The sequence below is a fragment of the Leptidea sinapis genome, chromosome 21 (genome assembly GCF_905404315.1).
Source record: "Leptidea sinapis chromosome 21, ilLepSina1.1, whole genome shotgun sequence".
NCBI lineage: Eukaryota > Metazoa > Arthropoda > Insecta > Lepidoptera > Pieridae > Leptidea > Leptidea sinapis.
Window position 1 is genome coordinate 6,133,919 of NC_066285.1, and position 20,925 is coordinate 6,154,843.

The window sequence follows — 20,925 nt, forward strand, 5'->3', positions numbered from 1 at the left end:
TATTTGCGGTTTTTATTTGTGAACGAACACATAGTTTTTGCTTTTGCCTACACTAAACCTTTTAGCCAGCCAATCAGGTGTAACTTAAATAACACATACAAAGTGAGGTAATCGTAGACACGTGTCTACACGGCGCCTATTTCTGCCGTGAAGCAGTAATGTGTAAGCATCTGTCTGAAGGGCGCCGTAGCTAGTGAAATGACTGGGCAAATGAGACTTAACATCTTATGTCTCAAGGTGACGAGCGCAGCTGTAGTGCCGCTCAGAATTTTCGTGTTTTTCAAGAATCCTGAGCGGCACTGCATTGTAATGGGTAGGGCGTATCAATTACCATCAGCTAAACGTCCTGAAGAAACCTGAGTGGCACTGCATTGTAATGAGTAGGGCGTATCAATTACCATCAGCTGAACGTCCTGCTCGTCTCGTCCCTTATTTTCATTGGAACTAGTTAGGTTCCTCACTTATTTTGTAGATTGAGTGACAGCCCTAATTTAATCCGATTAAATCCTCTTCGTTATATTTCTCAAAATGTGTCAATAATTTGGGAATGTGAAGCTATTTATTTTCCTTAAATTAACTCAAAAGATATTGCCACACGTTTTTGAATTTTTATGTCTTGAAATACCCTCTCCGTTACGGAAGAAGATTTACATTCCAATTGTAAATTAATATTTGACCAATTTACCCCGCTTTCCGGTAGAACGATAGTGCAAAGAGAATGATAAAAGAGGTCGGTGTTATTGGCTCTTCCTAAATCACCCATACAATCTACAGCGTCATAGACCTGATAGGTATGTGCATGTGCAGTATACTACAACGAAATTGGCGCGAAGGTCCAACAATACTAAGAGCTTGTCTAAAAAGGCGTGAGAGACAGCGAAACTTAGATAATTTATACGTCTAGATAGTCTCGTCTTGCTGTTAAACAATCAATAAAAACAGGCCAGGTTTTTATACTTTAGTTTGCGTGACAAGCTACGTCTTACACTCGCGAATGGCATGAGATCTCCTGGGACTGTATGGGGGTACCACAAGGGTCTATTCTTCCTAATTTATATAAATGATCTACCTAACCTTGTAGAAAAAAAACACAAGGTGGTATTGTTTGCGAATGACACTTCACTTATATTCAAAGCGAAACGAAGCCAAATTTTAATGGGACGAAGTAAACAATACTCTATCTGACATCGTGTACTGGTTTATCGCCGATAACTTATTGTTAAATAGTCATAAAACCAAATATATTAAATTTACCGCGCCAAATGTCGAAAATGTAGATGCGAATATTTTATTAAATGGAGAGGTGGTAAAACCAGTGGAATCTGCTGTATTTCTTGGCATTACTCTTGATTCCAAATTGCAATGGGGCCCCCATATTGAAGTATTGGCGAATAGGCTTGGTTCTGCAGCATATGCGGTTAATAAAATTAGACGGTTAACTGACATAGATACGGCGCGACTATTATACGATTTTCTTAATGACACCACGGACTGGGAATAAAACGAACACCCTCACGCTCTTTAATTATAAATATTTATTGTACGATTTCACATTGTAATCCATATTTTATATTTAAAAAAAGCCCGCTGAGTTTCTTGCGCCCATTCTTCTCAGGTCTGAGGCAGTCTCTTTTGAATGGGTGGTAGTTTTTGACGTTCAATAAGTGATTTTAAATCCTATTTTGAATAAAAATATTTGAATTTGAATTTGTATGACACTTTGTGTTAGTGCGTTTGCATTGCTTGCATAGAGGTTAACTCTAAACTCAATTTTTTTGACGTTTTCACACCAGTCATAGTCTATCTAAACGTTTAAATGATCTAAGCAGCAAAATATCAAGCTGTGAAGCAGTATTATTACACTTTTATCCCTTGAATACATCCGGTCGGAACTGGGAAGTTGGTGACAACAAAGCCCGCGTGCGTCACTGCTCGCTCGTGAGTCCCGACTGGCCATAGATAATACACTATATAGAGATGTGCAACTCATGTTTTTATTTATTAAAATCCGTGTGTACCCAGGCCAAGAGATGGCGCTGCGTTATTTTTTCGCTCTTAGCGTACCGTCGCTAGATGGCGCTAATTATGTTTATAGTTTTAACTTTTTACTATTGTAGTAGACAGTATTGAATGCATATTGATTCGACAAGGTATGACATAACGCCTTAATCTTTAAGCTATATGAACTGGGTATGCCAGACAGGCTCGTGCGCATCATACGAGCCTACCTTAGAAGAAGAAGGCACGTTATCCACGCCCCAACCCATCAGGTTGGGAGTGTCTCAGGGCTCAGTTCTGTCCCCGCCCCGACCCTCTTCTCACTCTTCACGAGTGACCTCCCGAAGCCTCAGAAAGTGCAAATTGCACAATATGCGGACGACACGGCTCTTTATTATGGCGCCACTCGGGGGCGCCTCGCGGCTCATATAAGAGTGCTTCAGGCCGCCGTTAATGAACTAGGAGACTGGTTCAGAAAATGGCGGATTGAAGTCAATCCCTCAAAGAGTGCAGCGGTACTCTTTGGTAATACTAATAAAATAAAATCGTTGGCCCCTATACCAATTGTTAAATTATATGGGACCCCTATTCCGTGGGCCCAACATTATAAATATTTAGGTGTTACGTTTAACAGTAACATGAACTTCGCAAAACATATCAGCACGGTTTGCAATAGAGCCGGGTTTGCCCTTAGCCGCCTGTATCCACTTGTATGCAAGCGAAGCAAACTACCGCTCAGACACAAGGTGACATTGTACAAGACCATCGTACGTCCCATTATGTCGTACGCAAGCATCGTGTTTGCCCACGCGCCGCCGAGCCACTTGCGGCGTTTGCAAGTGGTTCAGAATAGATTCACGCGCACGGCCCCCGGAGCACCGTGGTTCGTTCGTAACGTAGATCTCCATCGCAATCTTGAGCTGCCGACCATCGCTCAACATTTCAAGGAGATATCGCGACGCTACTTTGATAAGGTGGCCGAGCACCCAAATATCTTGGTGAGGGAGGCATGTGCTTACACTCCTCTAGACCACAGTCTGAACAAACAGAGGCGACCTCGACACGTACTAGTCGACCCGGACGACTATATTACGATCGCAAACGCGACACCAACACTATCACCAACACCGACACCAAACCAACCACACCGCCCTCGAAGACGTAGGCGCGGCCGTGTACATCAAACCGCTGCCACTAGTCACTTTGACGATTTCCAGCGGCCACAACCTAATATAATACGATTCACACACTTTGATAGAAGCCCGACGAGATAGTCCTCGTCCTGTAATCGTTTAACATCACTCACACTCACATCACAAATCACACACCTACAATAACACTACACACAAATAGTCACACACTTACATACACTCACACATACTTACATACATATATCACCGCACTCGCCGGCGAGTGCGAAGTCTCTTCAAACCTAGAGTCCACTGGACTAACAGATATATTAGGTCGTTAGTGATCTTCTCTCCATCCAGCCTAGTGAGCAGGCGGTCCGAGGTTCGAGTCTCCTTCCGAGACGCCCCGCGCCTGTGAGCTACATTTTCGGCCTCCAAGGCGCCCGCCCGGCTTCGCTGTAAAAGACTTCAGGGCTATCAGCACAGAGGAGGTTTTTAGTCGGTAGGGGGTGTTTACACCCGAGCCCGACATATGGGCCCCGTTTCGGGGTCTTCAATACGTAAATGTATTTTACTCCTCTCGAAAAAAAAAAAGAATGCATATTGATGTTTGTTTTATGTGGGTGTAAATTATTATTCGTTTATTAAGTTCAGCAATTCAATGATTACAACACGATAGTCAAGTCTTTAATAAGTAAGTTAAGTGAGTTTTTTTGCTATCACTAGCTCCATCTATCCATCTATCATGTATGTTAAATTATCACCATCATGGTGAAGTTGCAGCGTACCTAATAGAATAGGTGGCAGCACTTTCAATGCAATTTTTTTTAATGTGCCAATGTAGGAAAGTTGCACCCCCTTGCTACTGGCTGGCTTATTCTGTAGAGGTCGCCACACGTACTTGCGATTTCGATACCTACATGGGGTGTGAGACAGGCCTGGGAAAGCGCAAAAATTACATATAGTATTTTTTAACGATATGCCCTAATATCTATTTAGGTTGTCCTAATATCGATATATATGTTGATGTCGTTGATCACCGCATTTTATTGAACTTAATGAATCTTATTCAATGGATGGGCTCATTTTTAAAAAACCGTTAGATGAATGTTGTTCTTGGAGGGTACCAGTCAAATACTTTTCTTGCGACGTCTGGTGTTCCGCAGGGTTGCAATCTTGGACCCACTTATTTCGTATTTTCAGTAATGATATAGTCAAATGTTTTAAGTTTTGTCAATTCCATCTTAATGCAGATGACCTCAAGATGTAAAGTAAAATAAAAAATATACAAGACTCAAGGAATATGCAACAGGATTTAGATATACTTTCGAAATGGTGCAATGAAAATAATCTAAAATTAAGTCATCTAAAATGTTACAGTATTACCTTCAGTAGAAAAATAAAAAATATTAGTTTTAATTACAGTATAAATGGCAACATATTAGAAATCGGGAATCAAATAAATGATCTCGGGATCATACTGGACTGTAAGTTGAGTTTCATATCACATTTGATAATCTGGTGAGTAAGGCTCTAAAACTTTTAGGTTTCATCATAAGAAGTACAAAAGAATTTAAAAGATCATCCACAAAATTAACGCTGTTTAATTCAATGATTAGAAGTAAACTTGAATATTGGTCTGTTGTATGGAATTCTAACTATCAAGTGCATAAAGAGAGAATAGAAAGAGTAAAAAAAATCTTACGACACTTAGCCTACAAGGATAAAATATTAAATGAAATTAATAAAACCAATGAACTCTTAAAATTTTATAAAACCATATCACTATACAATCGTAGAAACTCAATAGATCTCTGTTTTTTGCATAAAATTGTAAATGGGGGTATTGACAGCCCGAACTTATTAAACAGAATAAGGTTAGCAGTTCCAAGACAAAATGCACGGTCAAATATTAAAAATAAAATTACTTTCAGGCCAAGAATTACAAGGAGTAATCTAGGTACAAAGATCCTATTAACAGAATGGTAATGTCCTATAACAATATATTTAAAACAGCAGATTTGGACATATTTTGTAACTCGGAATCGATTTTCATCGATTAAAAATCATTTAATTAAATAATAATATCATTAGTTTATTCGTTTTTGATAATACACACATCAAAAATGTCTAAGCAACATGTATTTATTTAAATTTTAGGATGGTTTTTCACATTATAACGTTGTATTTTATTTTTAAAATAATATTTTAGGGTCCTATGATGTAAAAATAACAGCTGTTGTCTTTATAAGTTCTTTTAATAACAGAATTGACAATATTAGAATATACTGCAGAAACTAAGGTATATAAGCAACTAAACATTTTTTTAACAAAATGAAATTTCTAAGGAAAATGAATTTATTGTGAAAGAATAGGATTATTTAATACAAAGTATGGCCTCCTCTTGTCGGCAACGATTATTCATTGAATTAATGAGACTGTTTATGTCATCTTGCGGTATTCGCTCCCAAAGGAATTGTAGCAAATCCTTCAGCTGTTGGGTTGTTGTCACTCAGTCCATATCCTTCAAAACACGTCTCTGGAGCATGTCCCATGCGTGCTCGAAGGGGTTGAGGTCTGGCGATTGTGCAGGCCAGGGCAATACCCGGACGTTCTCTGTTGCCAAGTACTGACTGGTTCGCCGAGCTGTATGTGAACGCGCATTGTCAAGCATTAACGTAAAATCGGAGCCAAAGGCTTGTGCAAATAGATGGACATAAGGTCTGAGAATATCCTCAACGTAATTTTCAGCGTTCATATTTCCATTTACAAAAACGAGCTCAGTTCGCCTGTTCTTCATAATACCCGCCTATAACATAACTGTTGAGCCACTGTATGGATGAACTTCCTGAATGCACCTGAGCCTTTCAGTATTTCCGGGCCGACGGTACACTCGCACCCTTCTTGTATCAGGCCTAAACCCAAATTGCGACTCATCGGAAAAAATAATTTTATCCCATTGTTCCTGGGTCCATGTTCTGCGTTCTCTACACCATTCATTTCGACGAGCGTGATTCCCGTGACGTACTATCGATGGGCACCTAATTGGGCGTCGAGCTCATAGGCCGTACTCGTGCAGTCGATTTCGGACAGTTTGGGGACTTACATCAACACCACTTGAATTTTGTAGCCTCAAACTTATCTCTCGAGCAGTTAACATCGGCTGGCGTCTTGCAGTCAGTTGTATGTACCGGTCTTGCCGAGTGGTTGTACTCCTTTTACGGCCCGAATGCTGTTCAGCGGGTTCCCTTGTATTATTGTAGCGCTGCCAAAAACGACAAATAACACTTCTATGAATGCCAAAATGTCGAGATACCTGAGAATGATTACTTCCCGCTTGCAACATCCCTACAGCTCTTGCATTTCATTTGCCGTCAAATGACGTCGCTCCATGACGTAAACAATATCTAAAAATTCAATTTTTTCGCTAACTTTATTTAAATGGTTGGTAAAATTATAAAATCAAGACTTTAGTCTAAGCAATAAAAACGCTCTTAAATTCAAACAAATTCCCTTTCATTTAATTTTATGTACAAAACAAAACATAATCGATATTTTTTTTACAACCAGCCAGTATGTCATGATCAATAACAAAAAAGTTTACATCTACCTATGCACATTGAGTGAATAAAGACTGAGAAATTAAATAATATAAATGGTAAATTTTGTAATATCATGTATGTTGCTTAGACTTTTTGATGTGTGTAGTTGCTGTATTTTGAATTTGTTTATAGTTATAAGTTTTATATAATTTTGTGTAAGTACTTTATAAAGTAATTTAGATGGTAATTAAACAAGGAGATTGTCTTATTTTAATATTGTTATTAACTACTTGTGATTTAATTAATTAATTGCATGTCGACTTAGCCCGTAAATGGGGTATACGATGTTAAATAATATTAGTAATTTATATGTAAATATACCATAAGTCAACACATTGTATACAACGTGAACTTTCTTCTAAATAAATAATGTTCTTTTTTATTTTAAAACTGAATTGACTAGGAAACTGAAACGAGTGCGTTAATCATCCAAATAATAAATGAAAAGTTGTTGCCTTCGTCTAAATCGTCAACTTTTCGGCCCACTGTTCTGAGACGACGTTCCTTCTTTGCGCATCCGTCGCGCAGAAAAATAGTATTACAATATGTATAATCTGAGACAAATCAAAGAACACAAAAATAAAAAAGATATGTATCGTTCAAGTTCCAGCGATGCTAACTTCAGTATCACAAATTTTTGGGAACTTTCCGTTACAAGTATTACCATACCAGCAATCGTATACACAACACCGGAGGGAAAAGGGTCATCTCAAGCACGTCCTACAACTGAGAGCCCTCACGGTGTTCCTCTCCAGCCATTGTTAGCTGAATCTAGCCAGAATCAAACATGTGCAGATTCTGTGTGAAGCTACTGAAGACTCCAAGGGACGAGGCGAGCAGGACGTTCAGCTGATGGTAATTGATACGCCTTGCCAATTACAATGCAGTGCCGCTCAGGATTCTTGAAAAACCCAAAAATTCACTTGCTACGGCGCCCTTCAGACCAAAACACAGTAATGCTTACTGCTTCACGGGATAAATAAGCGTCGTTCTGGTACCCGTAAATTAGACGGCATACTGTGCAAAGGAGCCTCCCACTAGCAAAATTAACTTAAGGCAGAGGACTTGCCTTGCCTAAGCCCTCGGAGGATCCTACGCCTCTTAAAAGTAATAGGTCTTGAGGATGTAATTTAAACTTCGGCACAGTGCATGTTGCCTAGCTAGTAGGTTCGATTTCCATAGCTCATTTTTAAGAATAGAGAGTTAAGTGTACTTCAATCTCCAAATCTTAATAAAAAAATGCACTTTCTATTTCCCTCCCTAGGTACTTAACATACCTACTGATGTTTGATGTTTGTTTATCACAACTTTATCTAACAATATTGAGAAAAAAACACACATTAGTTTGAATAGTACCTTTATTTCAATAGTATACAGACATTTATGTAATAAAAAGCAGAATAGAACTGGAACTATTGGCATTAACTTCAATTTGAATTTATAGTGTTAATTGGAGATGGTTGAAAACAACACCACTGCTACAATGTTTAATATAAAAAAAAAAACTTTTAGTTTCTGGGTATGTGTACAACTTATTTGACAATGTAATTCGTCTACGAAACAAATGGTGTAGTCAAACTCAAATATTCTATTGGTAGAATTACTTATTTTTATTATATATATCAATTATAATTCATGAATTTTACAAATTAAAACAAGTGACACAAAAAGTGAAACGAAATATATTACGATGAATTTATACTTGGACATAATTGCATATTTAAGTCTAATAACCACGAGTACCACTAACATAATATTAATGTATTTTTATCAGTCATTGATAATATTATATTAGATCTCACTACATCAAATCGCCAATAATTCCACCCCTTAGATACAAATGGCTCCCATTCATGCTATAGTTAAGACGATATAATTTCTAAAGGTACTTATACACATATATTTTTATCTACACCCATGCTTTAAATCCTTTATTAAAGATTTTGAAACAGTTAGCTTATTGTCAACATTAAAACACCCAATGTTCTAATAACCATTACATCATCCAAACGAGTGTTGTAATGTTGTACTGAATTTGTAACAACACTCCTATGTTGTTGTTTTTTTCGATCCCTTCATGCGCAAAGAGTTTCAACAGACAGCCACATCTTATTGCTCGATGCGTGGTATCTGTATGAATTTTAAAAAAAGAACATTTTCGTTTACGCGCGTTCCACACTACCAGAAGTCGCGCGATGAAATAAAAAGTAGGTTATTCGAATCCCCGCCATTTTTATTGTTTTGTTTACAAAAAAGAGGGATTCATTTTAAACGCTGCAAAAGAACATTATATTCGAGTGAATTTTAATTATTGCACTATACAAAATGTAAATTACTACTAAAATAAATAATTGTTTCACTAATACTTAAATAAATCAGTAATGAATGATTTTAGGTTACTACTAGGACTGGTGTTTTAATGTTAGCAGGAGGTTAAATGTTTCAGAATCTTTTAGAGGATTCATATTCTGGGTATAGATAAAGTCTTGTATGCAACTTATTACACAACAGTTGCATAAATAACAAATACAACATGTTTATTTGGCGTTTAAATGTCGTTTCATAAACTCTTAACAAAAATCATCAGTTAAGAATACTTAGACTGATTATTATAAGAAAACTTCGTTAATCAATGCTGATATTATGAAATTTCTTTAAAAAAGTGGCATGCCTAATATATGTTTTAGTGCCATTTGTAAAATTAAGTAAATTAACTTAATACACAAACAAACAAAGTAAAAATATATTGATTCCATAACTAACGGCCGTTCCCAATACACTATCTACAGATGGAGATAAATTACTACCTTCTACTGTCAGTAATTAGCTGTCAATAATCTGAAGCAGTCCCAATGTACCCGATAAGTCATTCTTATCGCCTCATATTGGGACGCGTGAATTGAAATTTCCTTACAAACTTCTATCGCTGGTAAGCTATACGTCGTCCCATTGGCAGACAGCGTGTACGGATAAGGTGAGTTACTGTCGATAAGTTTATTGGGACAGAAAAGTCAACGATAGTTACCATTTTTATCTCAAGTAAGAGATAGACTGAATATTGGGAACGGCCGTTAGTAGATAAATGAAATTTATACAAAACGAGCATAGTAAATGAAGAGTGATTTTCTAAAATCTACTATTTTTGAAGCTTACTAGGACTGTCCATAATATCAACCTTAGTTTAAAATACTAACTGTACTTTGTTCACTTATACGAGTATCCAACAACTAGGCGGGTAGGTGAGCCGAGTATAGAAGTACAATAAACAATAATTAGACTCACAACTCACGTTGTGTTCCGACCGCGCTTTGAATACAACGCCACGCAATAACAGTGTTCAGTGAAAAGTAAAGCCGTCCAAATAACAGCATACCGAAACTTAAAGAATATGCCCCTTTAAATAAACATGATTATGTAATTAACTTGACCTTTTTAATAGTTTTGATAAATAATTACATTGCAGTTGCTAAAACAAATCCATGAACCGTAATGAATTCTTATGAGTATTATTCTTCGTATACAATAGACTTTGAACATTAATGCCGCGAAATAAGGTGTCAATTTGAATGAATGTTATCTGCATACGTATATACAACGCTTGGACATTTTTATCCTACTAATATTATAAATGTGAAAGTTTGTATGTCTGGATGTATGTTTGAACTTCTTTAACGCAAAATCTACTGAATAGATTTTGATGAAACTTTACAATAATATAGCTTACACACCAGAATAACATATAGGCTATAATTTATAAAACTATAGTGTATAGTGTAATTATACAAAATATAAAAGAAGTGTGATTGTTACTAATGAATACAACTAGCGCAATCTCTTATCAACTAGCAAGCACAAGATCAATACAATTTATATGGCAAAACAACGTTTGCCGGGTCAGCTAGTACCTAATAATAGGCGATTGGGAGTCTAGTACTTTATCGTACGTCAATGTTGGCGAGTCACAATTATTGTACTTAAAGATTTGACGATCGTATTTTGTATGTTCGCTAGTCGTTAAGTTCGAGAGACTAGCACTTGTCTGTTCTATCATTTCATTCATTCATTTTAAAAGTTCTTTATTCAAGTAGAAAATATATAGAAAGTACATTACTTGACACAGTCAAAGAAACGGACATTTAAAAAACTTAAAATAATAACAGATATTTGATATTATAATTTGTACCTTTGGAGAGGCAGGTAACACTCGTTTACTAAAATATTCAAAATCATTAATTTATTACTGATGGCACAGGTGATAAGTTAATCTCAATAATTAATTGAAGGTAGGTCGAAAATAAAATACTCGTAACGATTTGTTCAAAGCAGTAATTAGCTTGTGCATATTTCATTGTCTTGATATATATTGATTAGCAAATGGTGATGGGGCAGTTTATATCGATTATACGTTTCGATAAACGGTAGGTCAAACTACTGTCTGTTCTATCACAACTTCTATAAAACTCTCCAATGTGCGTTATGTCCATACATACTTTAAATATACATCGTAAATTTTTAGTCAATTTAAAAATATTTGACGCCAAAAAGTAGTAACCAGTTTAAGGCCTACTTTATGGCGCGCTTTTCCATTTTTTTTCTTATCTATCGAATGGGTTTTATATTTTTACGTTCAATAAATGATTTTAAAATGCTATTTTGAATGCAAATTTCTGAATTTTAATTTTAAATATCAACATCTTTGCTTGTTTCTAGAATATGTGAACATTCTTCAAGAAAGTTTGTTTTAGGAAACACATAGCCTCTACGAAACCCTCCGAAAAAAGGTTAAATTATAGTAACTATTAGTTGAGATTTAGTATTTTTAAATCTAAAAGTTAAGTATCGAATCAAATTTATACATTCTTTTACTGATTGGCTCTTCATTTTTTGGATTTGCCGTCGCCGAAGAACATAGAGCACATCGTCGCGTGCAGACAAGCCTTAGCCGGCTTAAAATCCTCGTCGAAAGCCAACGCGTACCTGTACATCCAAACCGCTTGGTCGTACTCCTTCTGCAATTGGAAAAGTATTAATTATAGTATAAATTCAATTATTTTTCAAAATAGGATGTGACATCAGTTATTGAAAGTCAAAATCTACCACCCATTCCAAAATGAATGCCTCAGACCTGAGAAGAATGGGGGCAACAAACTCATCGGGCTTTTTTTTTCATCGAATAAATATGTTTACAAAGTAATATTGTACTATTAAACTTATTATTTAATAGCCTGAGGGCGGTCACTCCATTCCCAATCTGTGGTATCATTAAGAAACTCATTTATGTTATAGTAACCTTTACCACACAAACGTTTTTTAACAATTCTTTTGAATAACGTAATACTTTTGTTTTGAACATTTTCTGGGATCTTGTTGTAAAAGTATATACATCGCCCCACAAAAGCCTGACTAACTCGACTTAGCCGAGTAGTAGGCATCATAAGTTTATGTCTGTTCCTGGTGTTAACATTATAGTTATGACAGTTTCTGGCAAATTCACTTATGTGCCTATGAACATACATTACATTATCAAGAATATATTGGGAAGCAACAGTCAAGATGTTAATTTTTTTGAATTTTGCTCTCCATGATTCTTTTTATTTTTTTAATATTAATTATATTTTTTTTACTCGTAACTATAAGACGACGAAGGTTTTCAGACTGAAGATAAAAGTATTCAACCACTGCGTGTTGTCAGTGATGACTTATGGTACGCAGACGTGGCTGACGAGAAAACTCATGGTCGCTCAGAGGGCAATGGAGAGGGCTTAGCTTGGGAGTTTCCCTTGGAGATCGTACCAGAAATGAGGAGATTCGTAGGAGGACCAAAGTCACATACATAGCGCACATGGTTGTGAAACTGAATTGACAGGGCACATAGTTCAACGGACAGATGGCTGGTGAAGCAGTAAAGTCCTTGAATCGCGACAACGTACCCGAAGACGCGTGTTGTTAGGCCTTCAACAAGATGGAACGACGATCCAGTCAAGATCGCCGGAATACATTGGATGAGAGCAGCGCAGGACCGATCGTCATCAATCGGACAAAGATCTCCTTTGTCCAGGAGTGGAAGTCATTGAGCTGATGATGAACAGATCGAACTATAATTTTTTGTAATGGACCAATTTGAAAGACATAGAGCTAGATGAAATACAATCCACTGAAGTGTGGCGGCAATTTTGTAAAAATCCGAGCACCTGTGTGGATACTTTTGAAGCCCAGGTGTTCGGATTCCAGCGCGTGTGTATGATGGGAGGGATTCCAATTGGTTCTTTAAGCACTGATTGCTTGTATAGTGCGCTCTGTTATAAAGTAATCTCTTGAGCTTGTTGGTACTCTATCCCAAAATTCCGATCATTATTTATATCGATCATAAAATTTTATACATCTTAATTAATATGCACAGATATTTTGTTGTATTGGTTGATGATAAAGGATTGTTTGTATGTTTTTTATGTATAACAATCTAAAAACCATTTTGATTTGTGTGGAATGGATTGAGCGGTCCTGGCGAAAAAAAAAATATTTCTCAATAAAAAAAAACGATGCGACACCTGAACGGTTGGCTTAGTGGCAGAGCGCTCTGACGGAGAGGTCGTGGGTTCGACTCCCGCATCGTTCATAAATATTGTTTTTAAATTTAATTTTTTGTAATAATTTTTTTTTTATAATAATTACAATATTTGTTATATGGCAGGATATGGTTATTTTTTAATTTGTGTCAAATACCTTGTGTGGCTACACACGTTATATACAGTTTCTATTATAATCAGGAAACTTTTCTACTGTTTTCACTTTATTATTGCACTAGAAAGAAATATTGACGCAGAATATTATTAAAATATATATTACCATGTGTGTATGCGAGACAGCAACTAAGAATGACTCAATTTTACTTTTTGGCGACGAGTAGAACGACAGATAAGCGACTTCCTTGGCGTCCCGTTGCTTCATATGCCTGAAATACAATGAATAAGTTATGATGTTGTTGTTCTTACATTCAAGCTCAGTATCACTACATATTATAAAATTTAGTCCTCCACCGCGCCTCTTTGTCTAGTCAAAATAAACTCAAAAAGTATTGCACCAATATTCACACTGTTTTCGCCGCACACTGCACCGCGCCGCACCACCGGCTCATATACTCACATGTGCAGCATGGCAGTCAGTCCTCGCAGCGGGTAGGGCGCCAGGTTCACCGGCGCCAGCATGTGCGACAGCGCTGCACACTGCACCGCGCCGCACCACCGGCTCATATACTTACATGTGCAGCATGGCAGTCAGTCCTCGCAGCGGGTAGGGCGCCAGGTTCACCGGCGCCAGCATGTGCGACAGCGCTGCACACTGCACCGCGCCGCACCACCGGCTCATATACTTACATGTGCAGCATGGCAGTCAGTCCTCGCAGCGGGTAGGGCGCCAGGTTCACCGGCGCCAGCATGTGCGACAGCGCCGCACACTGCACCGCGCCGCACCACCGGCTCATATACTCACATGTGCAGCATGGCAGTCAGTCCTCGCAGCGGGTAGGGCGCCAGGTTCACCGGCGCCAGCATGTGCGACAGCGCTGCACACTGCACCGCGCCGCACCACCGGCTCATATACTTACATGTGCAGCATGGCAGTCAGTCCTCGCAGCGGGTAGGGCGCCAGGTTCACCGGCGCCAGCATGTGCGACAGCGCCGCACACTGCACCGCGCCGCACCACCGGCTCATATACTCACATGTGCAGCATGGCAGTCAGTCCTCGCAGCGGGTAGGGCGCCAGGTTCACCGGCGCCAGCATGTGCGACAGCGCTGCACACTGCACCGCGCCGCACCACCGGCTCATATACTTACATGTGCAGCATGGCAGTCAGTCCTCGCAGCGGGTAGGGCGCCAGGTTCACCGGCGCCAGCATGTGCGACAGCGCCGCACACTGCACCGCGCCGCACCACCGGCTCATATACTTACTTTTTATTTTATTTATTTATTATATATTAGGAGATTCAACAGCTTTCATAACATTACAAAACAATCTTAATAGTCATAGCTAGCCATTTATAGAATCCCACGTGTATATAATTGGATAGTTACATATGTGTGCGATACACCAGCCCATAATCCAACATACCTACAGCCAATATTATATATAAACTAGATACACTATAATACAATTAGCACAATATATGTGAACATAATATGCATACCAATTACAACTCCTATAACATTACTATAAATTATCAACTAACTTGTATAACATTATCCAATACTACCTAATCAAAAAAATCCCTGTTCAGTAGCCGTCTCGCCGTTGCCACACTTGTGTTGAATATATCAATGTTTATGTACTTAGAGGTTTCATTGAACTTATTGCCTGCCCTTACTAAAAATGCATTTTGCCTATAGTTTGTTCTCACTTGCGGTATATTTATTAGAGGATTAAATCTAATAGGTTTGGGTACATTTAGTTTAAGTTTTTCTAATAGTTCAGGACAGTCCACCCTATTGGAAGCTATTTGCAACAAATATGTAATGTCCGCGATATCCCGTCTAGCAGAGAGTGGAAGTATGTGCATGCGCTGGCATAAGTTGCGGTACTCTTAAGAACTATAGGGAATGCGCAAACGGAAACATAAGTATTTAATGAATTTCACCTGGATTTTTTCAATTCTATCAATATTGATATTATATCGCGGATTCCAGACTTGTGATGCGTATTCCAATATACTGCGGACAAAAGAACAGTAAAGCAACTTATAAGTTTTGGCATGCTTAAACTCAGCAGAGCTTCTTAAGACGAACCCTAATGACTTCGAAGCCTTTGACACAATGTTATCTATGTGATCATTAAATGATAGCTTATAATCATGTATTACACCTAGATCACTAATTTTTAAACATTTATTTAAACACTGATTCTTCAGGTAGTAGTCTACAGATATTTGTTTTGGTTTCCTAGAAAACGAAACAACAAAACATTTGTCTGGATTTAGGTCAAGTTTGTTCATAAGACAGTAACTGTCTAGGCGTGCTAAGTCAGATTGAAGCTTTAATGCATCGGTGGCACTTTTAATGCATGTAAAAATCTTCATGTCATCAGCGAAGCAAAGCAAGCGAGAGTAAAGTCTCTTAAAGTAGTATAGCAAAGCTCATCTGACGCATTGTTATAAGTTTTATATTTACAGTACAGTTTTATATTTACATGTGCAGCATGGCAGTCAGTCCTCGCAGCGGGTAGGGCGCCAGGTTCACCGGCGCCAGCATGTGCGACAGCGCCGCACACTGCACCGCGCCGCACCACCGGCTCATATACTTACATGTGCAGCACGGCAGTCAGTCCTCGCATCGGGTAGGGCGCCAGGTTCACCGGCGCCAGCATGTGCGACAGCGCCGCACACTGCACCGCGCCGCACCACCGGCTCATATACTTACATGTGCAGCATGGCAGTCAGTCCTCGCAGCGGGTAGGGCGCCAGGTTCACCGGCGCCAGCATGTGCGACAGCGCCGCACACTGCACCGCGCCGCACCACCGGCTCATATACTTACATGTGCAGCATGGCAGTCAGTCCTCGCAGCGGGTAGGGCGCCAGGTCCACCGGCGCCAGCATGTGCGACAGCGCCGCACACTGCACCGCGCCGCACCACCGGCTCATATACTTACATGTGCAGCATGGCAGTCAGTCCTCGCAGCGGGTAGGGCGCCAGGTCCACCGGCGCCAGCATGTGCGACAGCGCCGCACACTGCACCGCGCCGCACCACCGGCTCATATACTTACATGTGCAGCATGGCAGTCAGTCCTCGCAGCGGGTAGGGCGCCAGGTTCACCGGCGCCAGCATGTGCGACAGCGCCGCACACTGCACCGCGCCGCACCACCGGCTCATATACTTACATGTGCAGCATGGCAGTCAGTCCTCGCAGCGGGTAGGGCGCCAGGTTCACCGGCGCCAGCATGTGCGACAGCGCTGCACACTGCACCGCGCCGCACCACCGGCTCATATACTTACATGTGCAGCATGGCAGTCAGTCCTCGCAGCGGGTAGGGCGCCAGGTTCACCGGCGCCAGCATGTGCGACAGCGCCGCACACTGCACCGCGCCGCACCACCGGCTCATATACTCACATGTGCAGCATGGCAGTCAGTCCTCGCAGCGGGTAGGGCGCCAGGTTCACCGGCGCCAGCATGTGCGACAGCGCCGCACACTGCACCGCGCCGCACCACCGGCTCATATACTCACATGTGCAGCATGGCAGTCAGTCCTCGCAGCGGGTAGGGCGCCAGGTTCACCGGCGCCAGCATGTGCGACAGCGCTGCACACTGCACCGCGCCGCACCACCGGCTCATATACTTACATGTGCAGCATGGCAGTCAGTCCTCGCAGCGGGTAGGGCGCCAGGTTCACCGGCGCCAGCATGTGCGACAGCGCCGCACACTGCACCGCGCCGCACCACCGGCTCATATACTCACATGTGCAGCATGGCAGTCAGTCCTCGCAGCGGGTAGGGCGCCAGGTTCACCGGCGCCAGCATGTGCGACAGCGCTGCACACTGCACCGCGCCGCACCACCGGCTCATATACTTACATGTGCAGCATGGCAGTCAGTCCTCGCAGCGGGTAGGGCGCCAGGTTCACCGGCGCCAGCATGTGCGACAGCGCCGCACACTGCACCGCGCCGCACCACCGGCTCATATACTTACTTTTTATTTTATTTATTTATTATATATTAGGAGATTCAACAGCTTTCATAACATTACAAAACAATCTTAATAGTCATAGCTAGCCATTTATAGAATCCCACGTGTATATAATTGGATAGTTACATATGTGTGCGATACACCAGCCCATAATCCAACATACCTACAGCCAATATTATATATAAACTAGATACACTATAATACAATTAGCACAATATATGTGAACATAATATGCATACCAATTACAACTCCTATAACATTACTATAAATTATCAACTAACTTGTATAACATTATCCAATACTACCTAATCAAAAAAATCCCTGTTCAGTAGCCGTCTCGCCGTTGCCACACTTGTGTTGAATATATCAATGTTTATGTACTTAGAGGTTTCATTGAACTTATTGCCTGCCCTTACTAAAAATGCATTTTGCCTATAGTTTGTTCTCACTTGCGGTATATTTATTAGAGGATTAAATCTAATAGGTTTGGGTACATTTAGTTTAAGTTTTTCTAATAGTTCAGGACAGTCCACCCTATTGGAAGCTATTTGCAACAAATATGTAATGTCCGCGATATCCCGTCTAGCAGAGAGTGGAAGTATGTGCATGCGCTGGCATAAGTTGCGGTACTCTTAAGAACTATAGGGAATGCGCAAACGGAAACATAAGTATTTAATGAATTTCACCTGGATTTTTTCAATTCTATCAATATTGATATTATATCGCGGATTCCAGACTTGTGATGCGTATTCCAATATACTGCGGACAAAAGAACAGTAAAGCAACTTATAAGTTTTGGCATGCTTAAACTCAGCAGAGCTTCTTAAGACGAACCCTAATGACTTCGAAGCCTTTGACACAATGTTATCTATGTGATCATTAAATGATAGCTTATAATCATGTATTACACCTAGATCACTAATTTTTAAACATTTATTTAAACACTGATTCTTCAGGTAGTAGTCTACAGATATTTGTTTTGGTTTCCTAGAAAACGAAACAACAAAACATTTGTCTGGATTTAGGTCAAGTTTGTTCATAAGACAGTAACTGTCTAGGCGTGCTAAGTCAGATTGAAGCTTTAATGCATCGGTGGCACTTTTAATGCATGTAAAAATCTTCATGTCATCAGCGAAGCAAAGCAAGCGAGAGTAAAGGAAACAGGACGCTATATCGTTGACAAAAATTGCAAAAAGCAACGGACCAAGAAGAGATCCTTGGGGAACCCCACTAGGAACCAGAATCCAACTGGATGTGTAATTACTAATAACTACAGCCTGTGACCTTCGCTCAATGTACGACGAAAACCATCGGTGCAAGTCTCCCCTTATTCCTATGTTGTACAACTTTGTTAATAGGATTGTATGGTCAATTTTATCGAAGGCTTTCGTGTAGTCCGTATAAATTACGTCTACTTGGCCCCCCGAGTCCATAGATTCCGAGATGAATTCATTTAGTAGCAGTAAATTGGACACAGTAGATCGACCACGCAGAAAGCCATGCTGAGTGTAATGAAATGAGTTCCTAAGAGCGGTATATACTTGATTATATATCACTCTTTCAAATATTTTCGCGATAATGCATAATTTCGAGATAGGTCGATAATTATTGACCTCCATCCTAGATCCTTTTTTATGCACTGGCGTGATAAATGCCCATTTCCAAATTGGCGGCATTATGGCACTACTAAGTGATTTTTTGAATAATAGTGCAATAGGTATGGCTAGAGTTTCGGCACAATTAATTAAATATATAGGGCTAATATGGTCAGGACCAGCTGCTTTGGTAGGATCTAACTTCTTTAAAAGATTTTTAATAGCACTAACATCAATGTTAATCTCGGAAATATGAGATAAATCTGAGGAGGCGGACTGAAAAGTGTTAGCTTGTAAAGATTCGCTGGGAGGACTAGTAGAAAGAAATGTCGAATAAAAATAATTAGAAAAAGCCTCACATATGTCATCTCCGGTGTTATATATATTATCAAGATATTTAATATTGTTAGGTATACTATTCGAATTTTTACGTGATTTTATAAAAGACCAGAACGTTTTAGGATTTTTAACCAGTGATTTTTCTACTCTTTCTATGTACTCGTAATAGCATTTTCTTTCTAGTAATTTAGCCCTATCTCTTAAAGTAGTATAGCAAAGCTCATCTGACGCATTGTTATAAGTTTTATATTTACAGTACAGTTTTATATTTACATGTGCAGCATGGCAGTCAGTCCTCGCAGCGGGTAGGGCGCCAGGTTCACCGGCGCCAGCATGTGCGACAGCGCCGCACACTGCACCGCGCCGCACCACCGGCTCATATACTTACATGTGCAGCACGGCAGTCAGTCCTCGCATCGGGTAGGGCGCCAGGTTCACCGGCGCCAGCATGTGCGACAGCGCCGCACACTGCACCGCGCCGCACCACCGGCTCATATACTTACATGTGCAGCATGGCAGTCAGTCCTCGCAGCGGGTAGGGCGCCAGGTCCACCGGCGCCAGCATGTGCGACAGCGCCGCACACTGCACCGCGCCGCACCACCGGCTCATATACTTACATGTGCAGCATGGCAGTCAGTCCTCGCAGCGGGTAGGGCGCCAGGTTCACCGGCGCCAGCATGTGCGACAGCGCCGCACACTGCACCGCGCCGCACCACCGGCTCATATACTTACATGTGCAGCATGGCAGTCAGTCCTCGCAGCGGGTAGGGCGCCAGGTTCACCGGCGCCAGCATGTGCGACAGCGCCGCACACTGCACCGCGCCGCACCACCGGCTCATATACTTACATGTGCAGCATGGCAGTCAGTCCTCGCAGCGGGTAGGGCGCCAGGTTCACCGGCGCCAGCATGTGCGACAGCGCCGCACACTGCACCGCGCCGCACCACCGGCTCATATACTCACATGTGCAGCATGGCAGTCAGTCCTCGCAGCGGGTAGGGCGCCAGGTTCACCGGCGCCAGCATGTGCGACAGCGCCGCACACTGCACCGCGCCGCACCACCGGCTCATATACTCACATGTGCAGCATGGCAGTCAGTCCTCGCAGCGGGTAGGGCGCCAGGTTCACCGGCGCCAGCATGTGCGACAGCGCCGCACACTGCACCGCGCCGCACCACCGGCTCATATACTCACATGTGCAGCATGGCAGTCAGTCCTCGCAGCGGGTAGGGCGCCAGGTTCACCGGCGCCAGCATGTGCGACAGCGCCGCACACTGCACCGCGCCGCACCACCGGCTCATATACTCACATGTGCAGCATGGCAGTCAGTCCTCGCAGCGGGTAGGGCGCCAGGTTCACCGGCGCCAGCATGTGCGACAGCGCCGCACACTGCACCGCGCCGCACCACCGGCTCATATACTCACATGTGCAGCATGGCAGTCAGTCCTCGCAGCGGGTAGGGCGCCAGGTTCACCGGCGCCAGCATGTGCGACAGCGCCGCACACTGCACCGCGCACGCACCGTGCCCGCCCGCGCCGCACCACCAGCTCGCACTTAGCGCGCCCAGCCACGACGTGGGCCGCTAAAACAC

The 20,925-nt window shown here is 41.3% G+C and overlaps 1 protein-coding gene across 2 annotated transcripts in view; it reads right to left on the minus strand.

The window, feature by feature from the left end:
• Positions 1-8,070: 8,070 nt before the first annotated feature.
• LOC126970697 (tetratricopeptide repeat protein 17) overlaps positions 8,071-20,925 on the minus strand; it is a 47,928-nt gene continuing 35,073 nt past the window's right edge. For both annotated transcript variants that reach the window (XM_050816787.1, XM_050816788.1), the window contains 3 exons: positions 20,759-20,916; positions 13,577-13,682; positions 8,071-11,739 (listed from right to left, as the gene is read on the minus strand). In XM_050816787.1, coding sequence (XP_050672744.1) covers positions 11,608-11,739; positions 13,577-13,682; positions 20,759-20,916 — 396 coding nt within the window. In that variant the 3' untranslated portion in view covers positions 8,071-11,607. The remainder of the gene's footprint in view (positions 11,740-13,576; positions 13,683-20,758; positions 20,917-20,925) is intronic.